Source organism: Malurus melanocephalus, unplaced genomic scaffold, assembly GCF_030028575.1.
Source record: "Malurus melanocephalus ecotype Western Australia unplaced genomic scaffold, MMel_1.1 scaffold_170, whole genome shotgun sequence".
Classification (NCBI taxonomy): Eukaryota; Metazoa; Chordata; class Aves; order Passeriformes; family Maluridae; genus Malurus; species Malurus melanocephalus.
In genome coordinates, this window is record NW_026623402.1 from 1,288,098 (window position 1) to 1,310,286 (window position 22,189).

General features: G+C 49.2%; 2 protein-coding genes across 6 annotated transcripts in view; one reads left to right on the forward strand and one right to left on the reverse strand.

Moving 5' to 3' along the window:
* Positions 1 to 1,162, forward strand: part of NLRC3 (NLR family CARD domain containing 3) — a 16,478-nt gene extending 15,316 nt beyond the window's left edge. The window contains exon 19 of the mRNA XM_057372342.1: positions 451 to 1,162. Coding sequence (XP_057228325.1) covers positions 451 to 541 — 91 coding nt within the window. The 3' untranslated portion in view covers positions 542 to 1,162. The remainder of the gene's footprint in view (positions 1 to 450) is intronic.
* Positions 1,163 to 2,390: 1,228 nt separating this feature from the next.
* The window catches only part of CLUAP1 (clusterin associated protein 1), a 57,013-nt gene continuing 37,214 nt past the window's right edge, over positions 2,391 to 22,189 (reverse strand). For 3 of the 5 annotated variants that reach the window (XM_057372420.1, XM_057372418.1, XM_057372421.1), the window contains 4 exons: positions 14,458 to 14,562; positions 4,879 to 4,934; positions 3,185 to 3,238; positions 2,391 to 2,900 (listed from right to left, as the gene is read on the reverse strand). In XM_057372420.1, the coding sequence (XP_057228403.1) occupies positions 2,748 to 2,900; positions 3,185 to 3,238; positions 4,879 to 4,934; positions 14,458 to 14,562 (368 nt within the window). In that variant the 3' untranslated portion in view covers positions 2,391 to 2,747. The remainder of the gene's footprint in view (positions 2,901 to 3,184; positions 3,239 to 4,878; positions 4,935 to 14,457; positions 14,563 to 22,189) is intronic. The other 2 variants (XM_057372423.1, XM_057372419.1) reach the window with 1 other exon arrangement.

A 22,189-nucleotide genomic window follows, 5' to 3' on the forward strand; every position in this document is an offset into this window, starting at 1 on the left:
TGGGATGGGATGGGATGGGATGGGATGGGATGGGGGAGCYCATGGGAGCCATTCTGGGACCTGCCCCAGCACTGGCACTTCCCCATTCCTGGCTGCCCCACAGGGCAGGGGCATCCCGTGCTCCTCCTGGCATGACAGCCACCACACCCACACAGCTCCAGCCCCTAAGCTCCTCCCCAGGGTTGCCTCTGGAGCAAAGAACCATCTCAAAAGGCAAATACTGCAGGGCAGAAGTGGCTCAGCCCCTCCAGCTCTGCAGGGCTTTCTGCAGCTCCTCACCCGGCAGTGTCGGGGCTCTCAAACCCAGAGTGTCCCGTGAGCAGGGTCCCTGATGGAGCGCAGTGGGCACAGCGATGCTGGAGGCTGCTGCAAAGCTGGGGAGCACCTCCTGTCCCCAGCAAGGACCCTGCTGTGCCTGCTGTCCCAGCCTGAGCCCCTCTCTGTSCCCAGCCTGCAGGGGAATCGCATCGGGCAGTCGGGAGCCAAGATGATCGCGGACACCATCCGGACAAACTCGCCCGACTGCGTCGTGGACGTGTGAGGGGCCCGGCTGTGGTGAGGAGGGGCCYGGGGGTCCCTCTGCCATGGGGACRCTGCAGGGACATCCCTGGTGTCCGTCTCAGGGGCAGGGAATGCTCCAGAGCTCCTGGCACAGCCCAGGAGGACCGAGGGTGTCGGATCAGGAGTGCAGGAGGGTCAAGGCTGGTCATGTTGAAAGCTGAGGGRTGTGTATGGCCACATCCCTGCTCATCCAGGCCTGGGGAGCTTCAGGGGAAACACAAAAAGGAGGGAGGAGGGGCAGATCCCATGTACCAGACCTTGTTTCTGTGGGTGGCTTAGCTGCTGGTGGCAGCTCCTCCTGTGATCTCCCTGGTGCTCTGTCCCCAAGGCCTGTGGGCTTCCCTGGCAATCCCAGATGGACACAGATGGAGAGATCTGCTGCTGCCTTGCTCAGGTGGGAGCAGTGCTGGGGACCTGGGCACTTCCAGCAGGCCCTGTGCTGGTGCTGTGGCCTCACACCCAGGCTGTGCTGGCCAGGGACAGCTCATGTGCTTGGGACTGATGAGACAGATAACCCAAGGCATAGGGAACTATCCAGAAAGGCCTTGGAAAATAAAAGTMCTCAGGAAAATGGGAGTAGGAGGGTGAATGTAAGAACTGCACTGCATGAGGATGGGGTCACCAGCACATCTTGATGCTGCTCCAGGACTGCCTGAGATCAACGTTCTGCCTTTCACRGTCAGGCTGGAGCTCTTGTGTCACCAGCTGCTGCCATCAGTGTTCTGTTACCTTGGGATGTGCCAGCCTCAGGGCCTGTCCCTAGCAAGTCACCTTTTGGGCCGGTGGCTGCTGAGAGTGGAGCTCGTGCCTTTGTGGGTGTGGCAGAGACACAGTGACTCTCCAGAGGTGCCAGGTTTGCAGGTGACCCAGCAGCCAAACTGAATCCCCTGAAGCCACTGTCCCCTGTCCCCAGCCCAGCCAGGACACACTGCCACACTCAGGGCAGCCAGTTGCTGCTGCAGGGCCCTGGGGGCTGATCAGAAGCACTGGGCTGAGCTCTGGAGTGCACATATTTGGGAATGAATCAGCTCCTTGGTGAGCAGATGCCTTGTGCAGCCTCACTGTTGCCCTGCAGGATGTTTGGGACAGGCTGTGCTCCCTGCCCTGCCTGAGAGCTCACGGCACAGGGGGCTGCTCCTGCCTGGCACAAACCCCCAGTGGCTTCCCCAGATCCCTGCTGGCTGTGCTGARGGCTGAAGGTGGCAGTGCTGCCTGGGGAGAGAGGCTCTGGCTCTGTGCACATCAGGCACCTTCCTGTGTGGGCCAACACTAGAGGAAATAACAAAGAACTGACACCCAAACTGCAGCCCCCACTGGGAGAATGGGCCTGGTCTARTGGCTCAGATCATCACAAAATGGTTTGGTTTGGAGAGACCTCAGAGCTCATCCCATCCCACCCCCTGCCATGGACAGGGACACCTTCCACTGTCCCAGGCTGCTCCAAGCCCCAATGTCCAACCTGGCCTTGGACACTTCCAGGGATCCAGGGGCAGCCACAGCTTCTCTGGGCACCCTGTGCCAGGGCCTGCCCACCCTCCCAGGGAACAATTCCTTCCCAATATCCCATCCATCCCTGCCCTCTGGCAGTGGAAGCCATTCCCTGTGTCCTGTCCCTCCATCCCTTGTCCCCAGTCCCTCTCCAGCTCTCCTGGAKCCCCTTTAGGCCCTGGAAGGGCCTCTGAGGTCTCCCCAGACCCTTCTCCAGTTTTACCTCCATTCCTTCAGTCTACCTGGTGCTGCTCTTTGTGCTGACAAGCCCCTGATTAARTAAAGGATATGTTTAGGATAAATAGATTTAAGCCAGGTTTAAAACCAATTGAAATGCATTCCCAGAGCAGCTTTTTATYCAGTTTTATTAAGCCAAAGAAATCTATTTGGACATAATAAAATGCAGGGAAATCAGGCACAAGATGCTCACTGGAGTGAGACTTCTGGCACTGCAGAGCTCAAGAGCCAGTTTAGTGTAATTATGGAAATAAGTGCACATTACTGTGATTCTCATTATGGATAAACTGCTCATGCTTTGAGAGTCACAAACCTGACAATCCAAGTTTAATTTTCACGTTTTAATGAACATTATTTACCAACTCCTGAATTCACACTGACACACCCTTTTCAGGCAGCAGGATGTTAGTTCCTGTCCTCTCCAAAGTTTGTGCTTCAAGAGGCCTCCTGCTGCTGAAGGGTCAGAAGTCATTATCACTTTGCTCCAGTGGCTCTGGCTTCCTTGCTCGGAGGTTGGATTTGCCTGGGGAGATTTCCATGCTGTCATCTTCCAGATCATCCTCCTCCTCCTCCTCATCTTCATCCAGGTCGATCTCACTGTCCCCTGAGTCTTCCTGCAGGAAAGGCAACAGAGTCCATGCCCAGCTCAGCTCTGCCATGGCAAAGCCTCTTTGCCAGCCCAAAGTAAGGGATGACGGTGCTGCTTTCCCCTTCTCTCCCAATGGATTGCAAACCTCCTTCCCCACCCTATGGRGCTGATGAACACAAATTCCCCGACTTCTTCAGGATCTGGGCTATTGAAAACCTGGTAGGTTGTGTAACATTCAGGTGATGGCTGCTGTGAGACCACAGCAGCAAGGTGTGATGGAAGACAAGGAACAGCAGGAGAGGAACCCACCTGTRCTTTGGCGGTGGCCGTGCGTGGGGCTGGCTGTGCCGGGGCTGGGGTCCCCTTGGAGAGCCAGAGTGGAGCAACAGGAGAGGCAGAGCAGGAAAAAAATGGACAAGAACATAAAAGAAAACAGRAAGTGGCTGGGCTGGGAGCAGGGGAAGGCAGAAAAGGCAGGCACAGCTCACATGTGGCACCCAGCGAGTGACAGAGGCCAGGCACACACCCCTGGCTCTTGCCAGCACCATGAACAACTCGAGGGACTCAAAGCAGCCTCACTGGCTCCACTGTCTGATCTGGGGCACGCAGAGGGGTCCCTGAGCTCTGAGACTGAAGTCAGAGGGCAGAGCCAGGAGACAAGTGATGTGTCTGCAATGGAGGGAAGCTGCAAGCTGGACTTGGCTTTCCATGCTGGACACAGGGGGGCTGTGCCAGCAGGGACAGAGCTGAGAGCAGGGARTTCTAAAGGGAACAGAAATCACAGAGGGTGACTGTCCAAATCTGTCACTAACTAACGGGGACAAGGACAATCAGGTGGCATGGGGATGAAGGTGACAACATCTGCACCTACAGCACAGCACTCTGCCCCTCCTAGAAATGGGTCTGGGTGCCCAGGAGGCAACAACAGCCTCAGCCATACCCGGTGTGGCAGCAGTGAAGAGCAGAGCACTCCAAGTTCCTCTCCAGGCACAAGGTGAAGGTGCCTGAAAAGTTGTGGCTGCCCCTGGATCTCTGTCCAAGGTCAGATTGGATAGGGACAGTGGAAGGTGTCCCRGGGTGGAACAAGATGGGCTTTAARGTCCATTCCARCCCAAACCATTCTGGAATTCCCAGAGAGGTCTGAACTGCCCTCCTTGAGACAGGCAGCACTGCTGGATGGAGGCAGAAAGGCTTCATCCACACTGGGAATTAACAGCAGCACAGGCTCAAACAAAAATCCACAGTCATCAGAGCTGTACTGTTTTCTAGCACTCTGCAAAACAATATTCCAGCATCACCTGGAGAGCCCCACTGCTCCTGGAATGCCAGCAGCTTTTTGGGATGRTGAGGAGAGCGAACTCCAAATGCCAACATATCCCAGCAGCTTCCTGCTGCAGGGGTAGGCACCCAGCTGTGCCCAGAGGCACACAAAGGCTGCCAAAAGGCTGGGCACAGACACAGAGCAGGTGCCTCCTGTGCAAACCTGTGTGCCACTCCCATATGAACCAAAGCCAGGGGCAAGACCAGGAGCCCCGGGCCAGCAAGAGTCCCGAGGGCACAGCTCACAGCCCTGTGCCATCCTCCAGAGCACTGAGGGCTGATGCTCTCAGTACAGGCCACGGGCAGGGTTCCAGTGAGTTGGGTTTTGGAGCAATGAAGAGGATTTAGGTCCCTGTATTTGACTCCTGCTGCACTACACTGATCCCTCTTCCCAGAAATCTGCCCCAGAGCTCACCACAACAGCATTCCTGCAGCCTATGTGCCACTGGTTCTGCACTGCAGGGTGGGGTGAGAGCACAAGGATCACACAGACTCCAAGAACAAAGGAGAAATAAGGAAATAAATATCTGTGCCAAGGAGAGAGCAGTCAGCCACTCGGAGGGGAGAAGCAGGGCTGGGGTGTGAGGATTCAGCAGGAAACGGTGTCTCTCCAGCTGAGGAGAGGGCTGGCATTCTAAAGCCCTGTCAGAGAAGGTCTGTGGACACATGAGGTGGTTACTCACATCTTCCTCCGTGTCTCCCCCTTGCATCGATCCTATGATCCGTGTGCCAGCTCTTCCTGCAGGAGCAAAGAGTCACCATCAAACCTGGCTTGTGGGTACAGAGAGGGAGGAGGGAGGGTAAAGTTCAGAGTGTACCCCTCAGTGAGAGGATGAGACCCCAATTCACACAGCCATCCCCCCTTGCTGAGCCTCATTGCTCAGGAGAAGGTGGGGGGGTAAAGCCAACAGCAATTAACAYTGGACACAATGACCTTGGAGTTTTCCTCCAACATTAATGATTCTATGACTCTAGTTCCAGTCAGGGTGGTATTTCCAGAGCTACTTTATTCCAGCACGGTGGTCCTGACAGGACAAGAGGCAATGGCCACACTAAAAACCAGAAAATTCCATTTGAACACAAGAGAACTGTGAGGGYACTGAAAGGCTGGAATGATGTTGCYAAGAGAAGTTGTGGAGTCTCCATCTAYRGAGATACTCAAAACCAAACTGGAGGTGGTCCTGGACAAGCAGCTCAAATCTCCTGTTTGAGCACAGAGGCTGCTCTAGATGATCTTGAGAGGTCCCTTCCAACCTCAAAAATCTGTGAACTGACACATTCCTTCCTCTGCTTTGGCAGGCAAAGAACAAAAGCCTGGTTTTAAATGTAGTGAATCCCTGGTTGTTTAGAGAGCTCAGGCCCTTTCTGATATTCCAGGGGGGACTGAATCTCACAGGAACCCCTGGCAGTGCCCAGGTAAACCTCAAGAATTCCCTGTTGGGAGTTTGATGTGCAAGGCTGAAGAGGGAGGTGGGGATCTGCAGGGAGCTCCCTGAGAAGGGAGAACACCCTGTGCCTGCTTGGCTGGTTTTGGCCACACAGAGGCCATGGGAAGATGTCAGGAGGTCTCCTTTGCTGGGGAGGGGGTCTGGGAGGYGTTGAGAATGGGAAGAGCAGAGTTGTGAGCAGGGAAATGCTGCCTGGGTGACTCAGCCCTGCTGCTGCAGCCACCAGAACCCCCTCAATGCTCACCGGATCCTGTTCCCTGTTGTGCCCATCCCATCTCACCATCTGTTCATCTCCTGCCATCACCAGCTTCCTCCACGCCAAATATGGATTGTTCCAACCTAGACAATCCAATCTGTGCTGTTTTTAGCATAAAAACAAAGCAGGTTTAAAATATACCCTGGCAAACCTTTTCTTCTACTTCCTAAAGCACAAAGGATGACAGGTCCCTTTTGTCCCACGCAGTTTGAGCTGAGTTAGTGGTGGGAAAAAGCTGCCTAACTCATCCACAGCTCACCAAAAAACATCCCATGTTKCATCAAGGCAGATAATTATAAAAGATTTTGTCTTTCAATAAAAGACAGTGGCCTCTCTTCAGCAGTTGCTGATAACACAGGAAGAGGAGATGGAATTATAAGATTTCTGGACAGATCTGTTTTCAGATTTTTGCTCTAATTTATGCTACATTAAATGATATAAATTTGGAGATGACTACAACTGACATCCTTGGGTGACAAGAGAACCCTGTTTTTGCTCAGCCTACAAATGGCTCTTGAGTTTAACTGCAATTTTACTCCAAGGCTCAACATAAAGTGTAAAATTGGGAATTACTACCTCAAAAGGAGAGAGCTGCAGGGAGCTCCTAAAATAAGACAAAGCTGAGAGAGATCCTGAATACAATAGAGAATCAAGATACCAGATAGTTAGAAGTGATGGAATAGGACAGTTCARAATGCCATGGGAAGGGCTCAGAGAATGCTCACAGGTCTGCAGGATGCTGCTCCTCCATCAGTGGGAACAGAACAGACATCCCATGGACATGGAACTGCTCAYACCTGCAGGAACTCCAGGAGCTGCTACTCCCTGGGCTTGGATCCCTGCAGTGTCTAAGCCAGGGACATCTCTTTGAAATAGTAACCATGGGATCAGCAGGATTAGACCTGGAACAGACCTGGGACACTCTCAGGGCAAACCCCTGGATGCAGAGGGGCTGGAGCACAGCCCTAGCACTCTGCCAGGAGTGATCCCAGGMTGCAGAGGGGCTGGTACTTCAGCTGGGCACTAAGCTGTAAAGAGGAGAAGAATCAGACTTTCCATGGAGCATTATTTTCACTTGCAGACCATAAAYCCCCGAGTTTCCCTGTGTGGGAGCACGGAGGGCAGAAGGCTGTGGTGTGTTTGTGTGTGTATTGGGGCAGGCAGGACACACAGGAGCCACCTGCAGGGGACAGGCAGAACAGGGGATGTTGTCACTTGGTTTCCAGCGTTCAGTTCAGCTGGGCTCAGCCAGCGAGGCTCACACAGCTTCCAAGAGGAGACAGCCTGTTGTGTTTCCTTACAGAGAATGGGAATCCAGCTGGGACAGGCTGTACAGAGCAATAATTAAGGGAAATGCTGGTAATGAACAGCCTGTAATTCAGTGCACCTCCGAAGGCAAATCTGCTCCCTGTGCACGGCCATGGTTTGTAGGCACCGAGCCCCCAGGGAGCAGAAGGGAATGTGCATCCCTGATTTGGAGCCTGTGAGCTGTTACCATTTCCCCTGTACCAACCCGTGCAGCTGCCCAGGATGGAGCCACAGGGCTGGGATGAATGCCAGCTCCTCACCCAGCAGGGTACAGGTTAACCCTGTGCCTCACAGCAAGGAGTGACACCAAACCCGAGTCTGCACTGCCTGAGGGGGGCAGGTGGATTTGGAGCTGACACATTTTGTTATCAGTCTGGAGATCTGCAGTCAGACTCCAGAGCTTGATGTGAATTCACAGCATGAAGCAGAGCACACCTCTCCTCCCTCTGCATCACATTCACTTCCACACAGGAAAATGGAATGAACCTTCTGCCTGATCTTTCTGAACTGCTGCCCTTTGGGCACTGTGTTCTTAATCACAGAATGACAGAATTTCCTGAGTGGGAAGGGASCCACARGGATCATGGATCCAACTCCCAGCCCTGCMCAGACCCCCCAACAATCCCACCCTGTGCATCCCTGGCAGCGCTGTCCAAACGCTCCTGGAGCTGTGGCAGCCTCGGGGCCGGGACCATTCCCTGGGGAGCCTGGGCAGTGCCAGCACCCTCTGGGGACAGAAGAACCTTTCCCTGATCTCCAGCCTGACCCTGCTCTGGCACAGCTCCAGCCATTCCCTGGTCCTGTCCCTGTCACAGAGAGCAGAGACTGGAGCTGCCCCTCAGGAGGAGCTGCAGCCCCCGCTGAGCTCTGCCCTCAGTCCCCTCTTGTCCAGCTGAACAAACCCAGYGCCTTCAGCTGCTCCCCAGCCCCTTTGGAGGGGAGACATCCTCATGTCCCTCCTTTGGACCCTCTCCATCTTTASATCCTTCTGATATTGTGGCACCCAGAGCTGCCCCAGAGCCGAGGTGAGGCTGCACCAGGGCAGAGCAGAGAAGGACAATCCCCTTCCTTAGTGCAAAGCCTTAATCCCAGCAGCATTTTCCAGACACTGCCAAAATCCAGGGATTCATCAAGCACAGCACAGCTGCTGCCTGAGGGAGAACACTTCAGTTTATTTCTTACACCTACATGAAAAGGAAATCCACTTGGAATTGAGGGATCTGTTTCCACCATTTCAGACCCGCAGCCTCGCCTCCACTAGGACCGGTGTTGGGTTGGCCCAAAACCTCCTCCCTCCAGGGAGCACCTCCCTTCCTGACACCMAATCTTCAGCCAACCACAGCTCTGCTGGGAGCAGATGCTGAGATGGAGGGAGAAAGCCCCATTTCAATTTTAGACAAATTAATTTCTGTGAATCCCATCTGCAGCCCCTTTTCAATGTWCCCAAACACAACTGACTGCCCACCTTCCCCCTGTTACAGCAGCCTGGTAATACTGTCCAGGAGCTGCTATATCAGGGACCTCAGATCTGGAAAGACTTACCTGAAGCACAGAGGGCCACACAGAAATATATGAAAATGGGAAGAGCAGCCATAGCAGCTTCTCCCTTCCCAGGTTAGTTTACTCACAGGGCTGACAATCAGATCCAGTGTTTCAAATGTTGTTTTTCCCTTCCTRTTTTCCCTCATGTTTAATCTGAGGAGGCAAGGAGTAAGAGACTGACTCCCCAAAATGTTTTTACAAGGTTTACAGTTAGGACCTGATTTGGTTTGTAGGAAAGTGTATTCCCTCCAGGAGCACAGCCACAAGGACCCTCATTTGCCATGTGTACAAAGCCCCAGCCAAACTGCCCTTGAGGAAGTTCACCAGGCAGGAATTGATTTTTTTTAAAAGTTCATGGAGAGCAGGGTCAGCTTGGTGGAGTCCTCTGAGGTGCTCTGGGAGCAGGTGGACTGGTGACATTCTTCCCCTTGGTTCCATGCATTACCAAACAGCTGGAGAACCTGAACCCCACACAGSCAAATCCCTCCATGCCACACCCATTCCCTGTGCCTCAGCCTTGTCCCTCTGCCCCTGGAACGTGTGAAACCCACTCATCTCCTCGCTCCCCCAGGCTTTGAATCCAGGCAAACACACRCCAGGAGATGCCTGCAAACACCAGGGCTCCTCAGAGCCAGCAGGAAGAGAGCAGATGCCCAGGGCAGAGCAACCTTTGTTTTGTTGCTCTGTACTTCTTGATAACCACCAGGAAATCAGGCAGGGATGTTCAGAGGAGCTCTGGGGTTACAAACAACATTCCCAAGCMCCAGATGGACTGGAAAATTAAGAATTCTGTGCCCARCAGAGCCTGTGTCCCAGCTGCTGTTCTGCCTGACTCACCTCTGCCCACCTGATGCTGCATCAGCTCTCCCTTCTGTGCAGACCCAAATTGGGTTTGGCCTCACAAACAGCACTTGGAAGCTGCACTGAGTGTGGGAACTGCAGRTTCCTGGAGTTTCTGAGACCCAGGCCTTGCCATGCTGGCACTGCTGGAGGACACTGACAGTTTCTGGAGTCTGTGGCAGAACTTTACAGGTGCAACACCCCAGGAAATCTTCCCTGGGGGCACTTCAGTGTTGCCTGACTGAACAAAGCATTTTCTTCTGGTTTCTTTTTCTCAAATACACAAGCTCCAGGCACTCTGCAGCAGTGGGGAGACCCTGACCCATGTTTATTTAAACAGACTGAATTGAGGGAATGGCTTGGGAAGGGTAAAAAGGGAAACCACATCCTGTGTGCTGGTAAGAGGCAGCTGTCCCTGTGGATGARRCAGAGGGAGCAGGAATGGGATCACACAGCATCTGAGGGATGCCCAGACAGCTGCAGAGGGCCTCAGCACATTTTTCTTATCAAGACTCATTTCCACAACAGAGAAGAATGAAACATTTTGAGAAATCCAGATTTGTTACCATCTTGTGCTTGTAAAGACAAATGGACTTGCACACATCTCCTCATCTCAGATTCAGAGATGTGATTTCCTCGAAGAACCAGAGAGAAGGGAAAACCAGACAAGCTGTTTAACATGAAATGTGGTTTTAAAAATGAGGCAGGTGACAGCCAYAGGAACTCCATGTGAACAAAACACCCAACAAGGAGCTGTTGCACATTCTCATCTGGATCCCTCCATTCTCCTGCCTATCAATTTCACACCTGTGCTTTCTACACACCTGGGGGAGGTTAAAAGGAAAGGAAAACATTCCAGAAATTCCATAGCAGAAWTCTGAACATGGCCACAAGCTGGAGAGAGTAATTCCACAAGCAGAACGACAATTCCCATTGGGATCAAGACTTCCCTGCTTTTCAGTCTGCCTGCTGTATGGARGGATTAGAAACAGGACAGTGTGGACTCACCTGAGAAGATTTGTATATCAAAACTTCCCTTTTCCCTACAGGATTGAAAAGAATGAGGGGTAATTCAGGCTCTGCAGCCTTCCCCTGGCATGCAGGATGCCAAAGGCATTCACAGCAAGTGCCCTCTGTGCCAGCACATCATTAACACTCTGATCCTCTGGGCCAGCTCTGCTGAGGAAAGGGGCTCCAAGGGAGCTGCTCTCTCCCTGTGTGACTTGAGGCTGATTGTCTGCTGAAAAAAAATAGGGGTTTGTAAAGCTGCCTTCTTACAGGGAAGAACAAACAGGGCTGAAGTTACTCCTGTCTCAGTAGTGAAGTGTTCTCTGTGGTCTGGTCAGGACAAAGCCACCCCCGAACACCAATATTACAAAGGGAAACCAGAGCTACAGCACTGGGATAATTGGTTTACAGGAGCTGAAACACCCTGGCAGTGTGGAATAGAAGGCGATTTACAGGCACAGCTCCACAAGGATGGACTCCACAAGGATATTTCATCTTCATTCAGYAGCACTGCCTTGTCACCAGAACTGTGTGTCCCCACCTGCCACCTCTGGAAGGGGACAGATCCTCATGATGCCACAATGCATTTCAGGACTCTGATCCAAGAGACTGCAAAGATGGATCTGCACACAGAATCACAACATTCAAAATCTGCCACTGCTGATAGTGTGGGTGACAAAAATCTGTTTAGTTCAAGGGGAAACTGGACAGGCTCTCAGGAGAAAATATATGGACTGGGAGTTAGATTAAATCTGTGGAAGGCACAACGGATGGGGGTGAAACAGGCTGAGAGCAGCAGGGAACCCGAGGGAAGTTCCCATGTGCTTCCCCAGGCATTTTCTTTCAGCCACTGCTGGGGAGGGAAGACCAGGCTGGATGGACCCTGTGGTTGAAGAAGCTTCYGCATTCCCAGGACAAGGCTCTGCATCCCTTACCCCAATGTCCACCATCTGCACATGAACAACCATCCTGCTGCAAACAGCTCACCTGTGGCCTGCTTCAGACAAGAGGCTTCTCTACACTGCAAATGGTTAAGATTTTCAATGCTGAAAGAATTTCTTTTTCTTTGGCTCTCTGACAATACAAGGATCTTACTGCAAGTGCCACCACAAATTCACGGAAGTCCATTCGTGTCACAGCCTCAAATATCTACTGCCAGACAGAATAAATGTAGATGTGAAATTTTACTCACACTGACAATGCTAAAATTAAAATTTAGAGACTCTGTTGCCTCCACCTCTGATGTCTCCAGCATAGGAAGGATGTGGAGCTGCTGGAGAGAGTCCAGAGGCCACAGAGATGCTCCAAGGGCTGGAGCCCCTCTGCTCTGGAGCCAGGCTGGGAGAGCTGGGGGTGCTCACCTGGAGARGAGAAGGCTCCAGGGAGAGCTCAGAGCCCCTTCCAGGGCTTAAAGGGGATCCAGGAGAGGGACTGGGGACAAGGGATGGAGGGACAGGACACAGGGAATGGCTTCMCACTGCCAGAGGGCAGGGATGGATGGGATATTGGGAAGGAATTGTTCCCTGTGAGGGTGGACAGGCCCTGGCACAGGGTGCCCAGAGAAGCTGTGGCTGCCCCTGGATCCCTGGCAGTGTCCAAGGCCAGGCTGGACAGAGCTTGGAGCAGCCTGGGACAGTGGAAGGTGTCCCTGCCATGGCAGGGGTGGCACTGGATGATCTCTAAGGCCTTTTCCATCCCAAAGCAGTCTGTGACTCTCTGATAAATCCATGTATTCTCTAATTTACAAAAGCAGATGAGCACTGACAGTGGGTTTATCACAAGGCCCATGAAGGAGGGGCTGTAATTGTGACAGTGTGACAGTGACACAGCTGGAGCTCCCCAGACCCACAGGCAGCACCTGCAGCTCGGCCACGGCTCTCCCAGCCCTGTGCTCTCACATCCCTGCTCCCTCCTGGATCAGAGCCCTTCCTGCCACCCTAAACCTGGTTTTCCCATATTTGCTGACCCAGCAGCACTGAAGTCAAAGCTCCACAGCCCATCCCAGCTTCCTTCTTCAGCTCCTCCTGCCTGTTCCTTTCTGCATGTGGGGAAGGGGTCGGTTTTCTCTCTGCACCCGAGTCTCCCCCAGCTCCCTCTGTGCTCCTCCATGGGAGACCAAATCCTGTAACATCAAGTCATTTACCTGGCTGAAAGAATAATAYCAGGAGAAAGACTGTAAAACGTGCATTTAGTTTGAATTTCGCTGCATCTAGACAGAGCTGATGAAAGGGCTCTTGAGGGTGAATAGGTGTTGGTTTTTCTCAATTACAACAAGTGGCCTAAAAAGAGGGATTATCCCTCCCTGAGAATCTCCTCTATAATGGMAAAACCCACCACAGAGAGAGTGAGGAAGCCTTATCTCACAGCACTGATAACCTGAGAATTAGAGATGTAAAAGTGCAACACAGGGACTGAGCACAGTGGGCCCTTCCTGCTCAGTTTGAGAGCAAATGTGGCTCAGCAGCATCACCATGTAAAAAAACACAAAGCTTCAAAGGAAACTGAAACATCTTGAACTGAGTCAAGGAAAAAAGCAGCAATTAATAGAAATAATGTTCTTATTATGCTGCCTCGATCATTAGGTGTATTTTAAATGCAAATTGCTGAAGAATACCAAGAGATCTGTGGTGTGTTTAATAGCAAACAGGCAGAGAATATTCAGCCCTGGTTTTCTAAAAAAGCTGCTGCTTTTGACATTGATCTCAGATCTTACAGTCTGATGAACCGATGGTGAGTTTCCATTAAGCGTAATCAATAATAACAAAGCTCTTCCTAGAAAAAAAATCTACTTGCAACAAAATCTACAAGTTATAGAGTAAAGCTTTTCACTCCTAAAAGTCCTACTAAGAGCTGACTGATGGMAGCAGGTACTCAGGTTGTGGTGTTCCCTGAGATACAGCATCACAGACAGTTACAGCGTCACTTCCAAAGCTCTAAAACCATCATACAAATCTTTCCTTGAGAATTTGCAATGTCAAATATTCCRTAGGGAATATCAGAGTTTCTAGCAATTAACAAGAATTTTCAATTTTTATGAAAAGCAGAGGAAGGCAGGATAAAAATGCTTGAGTTACACTGACTTGAGAAAGTCAGCTTCTTTCTCTGGTGTCAGCCAGTGAGGGGAAAGCAGAATTCCACTCATAAATCCCCAGATATTTGCAGTTTATCTCAGGAACAGGTTCCAACAAGAGAGGTGGCACATGAAATTCCCCACACAGGCACCTCCTCAGACCCCAGAGAGGTTTGTGCTGACAGTTCAGAATCCCTCCTGCTAACAAGGAGAACCACCCTGACTTCCAGKGTTCCAGACCAAGCAGAACATTCCTTTTCCCACCTGAGTGAAACATAGACCCTCACACAGCAATCCCTCTGATCTGCTTGTTACCATGGAATCCCAATTCCATGAAGCAGGACAGAACCTCATACCCCTCCCTAAAAGCAGCAATTCAGGGGGGCTCCACCTGTGCCTGCTCAGGGCCGGTGGCTTTATGGACTCACTGAAGGTTTTCTTTGGCACACTCAGCTAAAACAGGTGCCAACAGCTAAAGGGAWATAAATGCTTTGCCATGAGAAATGGTATTGCTTCCCTAAGGCTTTGTATAAAGCTACTTCAGGAATGAGTAAAGCAATACCAAGGCAGGATTTTCCCCACACAGTAATTTTTTTTYCCCAGTAAATAATCCTTAATTTGCTCCTCTGGAAGCACTGTTTTCTCCACAGAGCTTTATCCTCCTGCAGCTCTGGAGAGTWGAGCAGTGCCAGTATCCTGCAGGGTAACAGGATTTCCTTCCATTTGAAGCTGTTCAGGTAATTCCAGCATATCCCTGTGAATAAATGCAGCTSAGGAAGGATCAGGATACCTTGCAGCAGAGCTTCCGTGCTGGTGCGGTGCCTCGTGATCTGCARCTCCCCCTCGCTCTCAGAGCCTTCATCCTCCTGGATATCTATGTCAGAGTCATCATGACCTGGTTCAAAACAAAAGCAGCTCATTAATATCACCCACACCCACACAGAGACCACAGCAGCAGCTGGACACAGGAGACAGCAGCAGCTGCACCTTTGTTCATGAGCAACAGTAACCCAGAATGCAGCTGCAGAGAGAACTGGGAGACTCAGGCTGTGCCCATATCCACAGCCTAATGGGAAATCCTTCAGCATGTGAGTGCCCAAGCAGCACTCCCTGTTAACWAGAGCTTTGGGACAATGTGCCACAAAAGTACTGTTTAAACCCCCACTCGGGGTATAGAGTGAAGGTGCCACTTCAGCAAGTGATTTAAAGATAAAAGTCTTTGAAAAGCATTTGGGAAATGTGGGTTTATTAACACMTCTCTCTGACACCAGCAATATCAAAAGACATCCCCTTAGACTCTCCATCTTTCATTTAATCCTAGAGAAGCACATTTCCATCCCCAGAGAAAGGAATGCAGCTACAGCCAAATCCAAGATGCTGGAGAGACAGGGAAGCTTCCCAAGACGCAGGAATTTCTTCAAGTATTTTTATCTCCTTCCTCTGTGTCCTTCTCCCTATTCAAAGGAAAGTTTACTTAGGCCCTTACTCCAAGTGCCCTGCCCAGTGCCAGGACAAACCCAACAGGACCCCATGGGAGCACCCAGCACAGCAACATTTGCTGCTGGTTATTTAGACAAAATAAGCAATTCTTTCCCAGGTACATTTAATTACACACTTGTCTGAGCTGAAAATGGAAATAACTACTTTAATTAGGATTAGTAATGAGCTGACACATCTTTGCAATATTTAATTATCGGACAAGATACAAATATTAGACATTTTCCCATCCTCTTTTTCACTGCAATATTAAGTTAATGAGGAAATAATAAGGGCAAGGGAAGTATTTGCTGGCCTGGTAAGATTACAATGCTCCAGCAGAGTTAGCTACAATTTCTATTTGCACTTTCTTCTTTGTCAAGTGARGGAATCACTCACTGCTGTGTGACCTGGATGCTGCTTCTGTTTGTCTGGCATTTAAGAAATTGAGGTTTTGTTCAGCCTTGCATGGGCAAGCTCCTCGGGAAGAGCCATGTRGAACTTAAAGAAAGGACTCAAGTTTGTGCTCAATTTATTAAAGAATAAATTTATCACATCTGTGATGGCTCTCACTGCTACTAAAATGTCCCCATTCTTATTTTGTGATTTTTTTTTCTTCCTTCTTGGTTATTTATTTTATTTTTAGCAGCAATTTCTYCATTTCAGGCTTTGTCATTTGTGCTGCTGTCAGGCAGCACCACTGGGCAGAGCTGAGGATGTTGCAGGGAGCCCATTGATTGCTTGGCCAAACCTTCCCAATTCCACCCCCATTTGTGCTTCCTGCTCCTCTCTGGGATCTCCTGATCATGAGCTGCCAGMTGAGCTGGGACCAACGGCTTCCCACTGCCAGAGRGCAGGGTGGATGGGATATTGGGAAGGAATTGTTCCCTTGACTTTAAAAATCCTGGATTRCTGTTCAGTCCAAATGAAAACACAAATTCAACTGAGCTCCCAGCAAGTCATGGAATGGTTTGGGGTGGAAAGAGCCTCAAAGCCCATCCCATCCCACCCCCTGCCATGGACAGGGACACCTTCCACTGTCCCAGGCTGCTCCAAGCCCCAGTGTCCAACCTGGTCTTGGGCACTGCCAGGGATCCAGGGGCAGCCACAGCTTCTCTGGGCACCCTGTGCCAGGGCCTCCCAGGGAAGAATTTCTTCCCAACTATCACAGTACAACATTCTTCCTACTGACTTTGAAACAAATGCTGTTATGGATCTCTGGTGACAGTTTGGGTTTTCCTTTGATAACCTGGCTGGAATCTTGGTGCACAGACCCCAGCTTGGAGCATCACTGCACTGAACTCGTGCCAGAGGCTCAGAGAAGTGACAGCTGCAAATTCAGCAATAGCAAAATTCCTGCCTCCAGGTCTCCTGCTCACTCTTGGAAAGATACCAAGCACCTTTTCACTCCCCTAAAATAAATATATTACTCTAATCCAGCCCAATAGCTGCTATCAACAAGCCCAGCTCTGCCCATGTACAATCTGAGTTATCTGATGAGCTGAATTGTGCTGAGCCAAAACCCCAAGGACACAGAACCAGGGCACAGGGCAAAAAATTATTCAAACACACAAGATAAAGAGAAGGTGACACACAAGATAAAGAGAAGGTGAGTACAGGGTTTTATAAGGATTAAGCACCAGCCCAGTGCTGGGTGTGACCTGTCCTAACCAGTAGTCCACCACCACACCCCTCACTTTACATCCAGTGTGCCCAGTGCTCACCAAAATATTCTTGGCATTCATAAAAAGTGGCAATTCAGAAGGTTTTATTTAACAACATGTAGAAAGACTTGTTGCCCTAGAAGCCACAATGTCAACTGTGTAACACTGCACAACCAACTCAAATCAATTCCAGGGAGACAAGGAACATTCCTTATGGGAAAAAAAAAAAACCAACTCAGATTTTTCTCAGGATCAGCATAAAGCAATGAAGATAATCAAACACAGAAGCACAAATTGCTATGTGTTTGTACATGGAGTACAGAACCCACTTAACAGAGCTGGCTTATGAGATTTAGATGGCTTTACGTCAGGATTATTGGAATTCTCACAACAGACTTATTTATTATTATTATTATTATTATTATTATTATTATTATTATTATTATTATTATTATTATTATTATTATTATTCAGCAATCCATGTACCCCAATTGAGGCCAAGCTGGCAGCTTCTAGCAGCCTCAGGCTGGGGTTTTGAGCAGCTCTTGTATTTTTATTATGAAAAAGTAATCAGCAGAACAAGTCTGTAAATTGTGTTGGGCCCATCTCCCCACTGCTGTGATTGACTCTGCTGCACAGAAAACACTCCAAGCATCAGCCTGCCCAAGAGACAACACACTGGGATTTTAAACCCCACTTGCCTTTCATTGCAACATTTCTATTTCATAAAGATGGGCTTCAGTCAACTAAATTAGCTTCCTTTAAAGCTTTGTACTTTATCCAGCCACAAAAAAATACATCCTGGTTCCACTGATTTCCAAAGGTGGGATTTTTGTTCCTGCTCCCAGGAAAAAAGGCAGAGCTGATACCTGGATGGATAATACTGAATTGAAATGATTTAATTTCTGGTAATTTGCAATGCTYGAAGCAAAAGCAGCATGATTTAATAACTTAGCAGTGATTTCATTACAGATTTGGTAGTTTGCATCAATATTCAAGTAAAGGTATCCAGCTGTAAAATAAGAAATTACTGTGGTGAGGATAATGAGTGCAGTGGCCATTGTTTATTGATGTGCTTTGGAATTAGCTGGAAATGCTGTTCAGCGTGTCCAATTCCATCGTAAAATCACTGCCTGRAAAACACAGGCACTGGCTCTGCAGCAATTACTGCACTTATTGGTGAAAATATTAGCAAATTAGGTGAAATCAGTGATGCTGATTTTGGTGAAAACATCATGAGAACAATCAAATGGGCAACTGACAGCCACTTGATCCCAAGTGAAATCCAGTTAATAAATAACATTAAACAAGGGAAACAGGAAAAACCAAAGGGGGTRGGATTGGGATCTCTAATGCGCTGAAGGAGAGGGAAGTTCAGAACCCACTGAAAACCTCAGCTCAGCCAAATTCATCCTCCTGTCACACCAAATCCACAGCACCATGTTCTGGATCAGCCTGAACACTTCTAAACCCACAGCTCTGCAATCTGAAGGGGAAGAAATGCTTTTATGGAGAAATTTYGGGAGGGAACATCCTTTGTCCTTAGCACAAACTGAGACCTGCCATCTGATCTCCAAGAAAAATTCAGCCTTGCACCAGGATCTACTGAGCAAGTTCCAGATGTGTGTAACTCCTACAAATCCCAGTGGAAAACCTGGATGTTCAGRGCTGTGCAGCCAAAAACTGGGGAATAACAGCAACAAACRGCAACCAGGAGATTGCAGAGGTAGYTCTAAGTGCASTTACCATGCTTGGTTATTTTACCATCACAGAAACRTGGAATAATTTGGGTTGCAARGGGYTTTAAACTCATCCCATTCCAGCCCTGCCACAGGCAGGAACATTTCCACTATCCCAGGCTGGTCTGTCTACAGTATCCAAACTACCAGCGTAGCTGTAAGGATGATTAACCACTGCCTGGGGAAGCAATAGGTCTCAGCCACTTGAAATAATTAAAGTTAACTCAGGATGACAAGCTCCACCTAAAATGGGATTTGGAGTCTCAGCAGCAGTTAGCAGTTRAGTTATTTTTGGGCCCTTTGATAGAGAGGTCATATTTGGTGACCAGAACTATTTCTAACAATCTTCCAAGCCAAAAATCCATCAAAGCACTATTAAATTAGACCATGGATTTGCAATTATCCAACAAGCACAACACAAAGCTCCTGTGGACCAGTTCCAAGTGGCTGCTACGAGAAGATGGATGGCCTGAGCATCAGCAATATCATCCAGAAGTCATCCACGAGTTACCCCTAAATCCCACAACAGCTGCTATGGGGCTTTTTGTTTGTCTGCTGTCAGATTTTAAAGCACCGGCTGTGGAGCAGAAAGGGCATACCCAGGAGCATCAGTTAATCTTGTGGCTATTGCTGAACAAGGCTGAAGAAATGCAGACTTCCCAGTGCTGTAGAAAATGGCTATTTATTAATTCTACACACCAAGCCAGAGGATGCAGGGTGGACTGACTGGAGCAGCACAGCACAAAGTGGCAGTCAATGAAAAATTCAGGTTTAGAGCAAATACTTATGCATATTTAAATTAATCCTGGCCACAGCACTGGCCAAAAGAAATTCAGGAAGTATGAAAAATTCAAAGGACTTTTTAAATTTTCAAAACACAGTATTTTACCTTTTCTAAAGTGTTGTTTGTATATATTCCTACAAAAYAGCTGGAGAGGGACTTTGCAMAAGGGGTGGAGGGACAAGATACAGGGAATGGCTTCCCAGTGCCAGAGGGCAGGGAYGGATGGGATATTGGGAAGGAATTGTTACCTGTGAGGGTGGGGAGGCCCTGGCACAGGGTGCCCAGAGAAGCTGTGGCTGCCCCTGGATCYCTGGCAGTGCCCAAGGCCAGRCTGGACAGGGCTTGGAGCAGCCTGGGAYAGTGGAAGRTGTCCCYGYCMWKGSMRGGGGTGGGATGGGATGGGATGGGCTTTGGGGTCCCTTCCAGCCCTAACCACTCTGGGATCCTGTGATTCTGTATTGTCTGCTTTTAAACTGAAAAAACTCTTGAAGAACATGAAAAAATGCATGTGAAAATAGCATGTAAAAAAGTGAAAAAGGAAAATCTGTAAATGTAATAAGGTGATTAGTGTGAAAAAGCATATTTCAGTCTAGGAACATTCCCACTTGGTTTTTCTTTTGCTCAACAAAGTTTTTTCAATTTTTTTTTCTTCTCTTTTCTTTTTTTTTTTTCATTTTTTTTGCAATCAAACCAGAGGAAGTAAACTGAATTTCTGCTGTGGTCAGTGACCTTCCTGGCCTCTCCTGTCACACAATCTGGTACCAGAGCATCCAGCACCCACACCTGACTGGAGCTCTACCAAAAGCCTTCATTCAAGCAGTGTCTAATACAATGTTTTAAGAGTCACTTTGGAAGGAAACCAAGCCCTGAGTTTCAGGCAATTGGACAATCCTTGCAGCCAAGGGGCAAAGATGTGTGAAACGCCACAGCCTGGATCAGTTTCTCTAAGAGCATCTTCTGCAAAGCAAAGATTAGGAAAATAACAGCAATTTCCTCCCTGCTCAGCACAAAAGACATTTTTATACTGCTGCAAACACTTAATTGTGTGTGTTTTCATCAGGCAGTTCATACTCAGAGCCCGATCTGTAGCTGGAGTTCAAAACCTTTATGGTGTTTAAGAACAGTTTTTCACACAATTTAGTGTTGTTTTTTTTTTTTTTTTGTGCAGTGATTTTATGGAGTTGCTCTGGCAGAGAGAAAAGCTGATTTGCAATGTGTGGCAGCAAAATGAAAAAAAAAAAACAGACTGTTTATCAATAATACTAAACAATTTTACCAATTTTATGTGAGTAACATGACACATCTGTGGACTTTCTGCATTCTTGGCACGGTCCTGCCCAACTCAACCTCCATCCCACAGCTCTCCTTTATGAGAAACAGGATTTAGGCTTCCCAGCCTGAAACTCAACTGAAATCTGTCCAGAACTCCTGAAACTTTATTGCAGAGAGAAATGAAGTGTTTATTTGGAACTCTTCCCATGGAATTAGCAGGAGATAAGGTCAGGGCATGCAGACAATATGAGAGCTGCATCAATTACGTGGGTGGGTGAGGGTAACAGAGCTCACAGGGCACAGAGGATGCTGACTTCTATCAGCAAATGGGAACAAATTTATCACCTGCCAGCCCACACTGCTGGGAAAGCCTAATTAAGGGCTCTGCAGCTCCCAGGGACAAAGTGTAGAGGGTGAGAGAAACTGCCCTGTTCCCTGCAGGGGAACTGCCCGTGTGACCCCTCTGAGGAGGGAAACTAAGAATCTGTTCCAAGGAAGCTCATTCCATCATTTCAGCATTCCAGAGTCAGCCAGGGGTCCTGGGAGAACCAGACCAGCCTGCACACCTTCCACTGAGCACAGGAGGAGCTCATCCCTTCATCTCCACAACCCATGCCATGAACAAAACCCAGTCAGAGCAGGGTCCACTTCAACCACTCTCATGTCTGTTGGGTTGAAGGCCCAGACAACAGAGTCTTAAGTTTCCTAACAAATTAAAGATGGAATAAAACTCAGGATAAAACCACCTTACTTTGTGTGGGGGGCATTACTCAAAAATATAAGTGATATAATGATTTAGCAGGGTCTGTGGTGACAGGACAAGGAGTGATGGTTTTAAACTGAAGGGAGATCAATTTAGACAAGAAATTGTTCCCTGGGAGGGCGGGCAGGCCCTGGCACAGGGTGCCCAGAGAAGCTGTGGCTGCCCCTGGATCCCTGGCAGTGTCCAAGGCCAGGTTGGACGGGGTTTGGAGCAGCCTGGGATAGTGGAAGGTGTCCCTGCCCATGGCAGGGGTGGGATGGGATGAACTTTAAGGTTCCTTCCCACCCAAAGCAGTCTGGGATTCTATGAAGTATTTCCCTCTGCAAAAACCTACTTCAGAAAGATGTTCCTGATGGGGAAGCAAAGCCCCTTTTCACTCTTCCCTGTCACTGGCTCMTTCCAGGGCAGGTCCTCTGTCAGGAGGAGGATGGGGCACTCCAAACCCAAACCCAGCTGAAAGGTCCAAGTGTTGGTGTCTGCAGCACTTCACACCATTCTCTCACTCTTGAGAAAATCACTGCCACCTGCAGCTGTAGGTCCCCTGGGAATCGASCCCAGCAGGAACTCCATCCCTCAGCCTGACCCTCTTTGAGGTGTGAATTGCACTATTTACCCTGGGGGAGGCAGGGCAGGCAGATCTGCTCAGTAACGCTGAGTCCATTCTGCTGCTCTTTCTTTGTTTCTTCTATTTTTCCTGGGATTAGGATCCTGGGATTAACACAACTGCTCTGTAAACACACTGAGCTGTGTGAGACACCAACTTCTGCATTCCCTCACCAAATCTCATGCCTTTGAACTGTTTAAAGTGCAGCATTTAATTACTA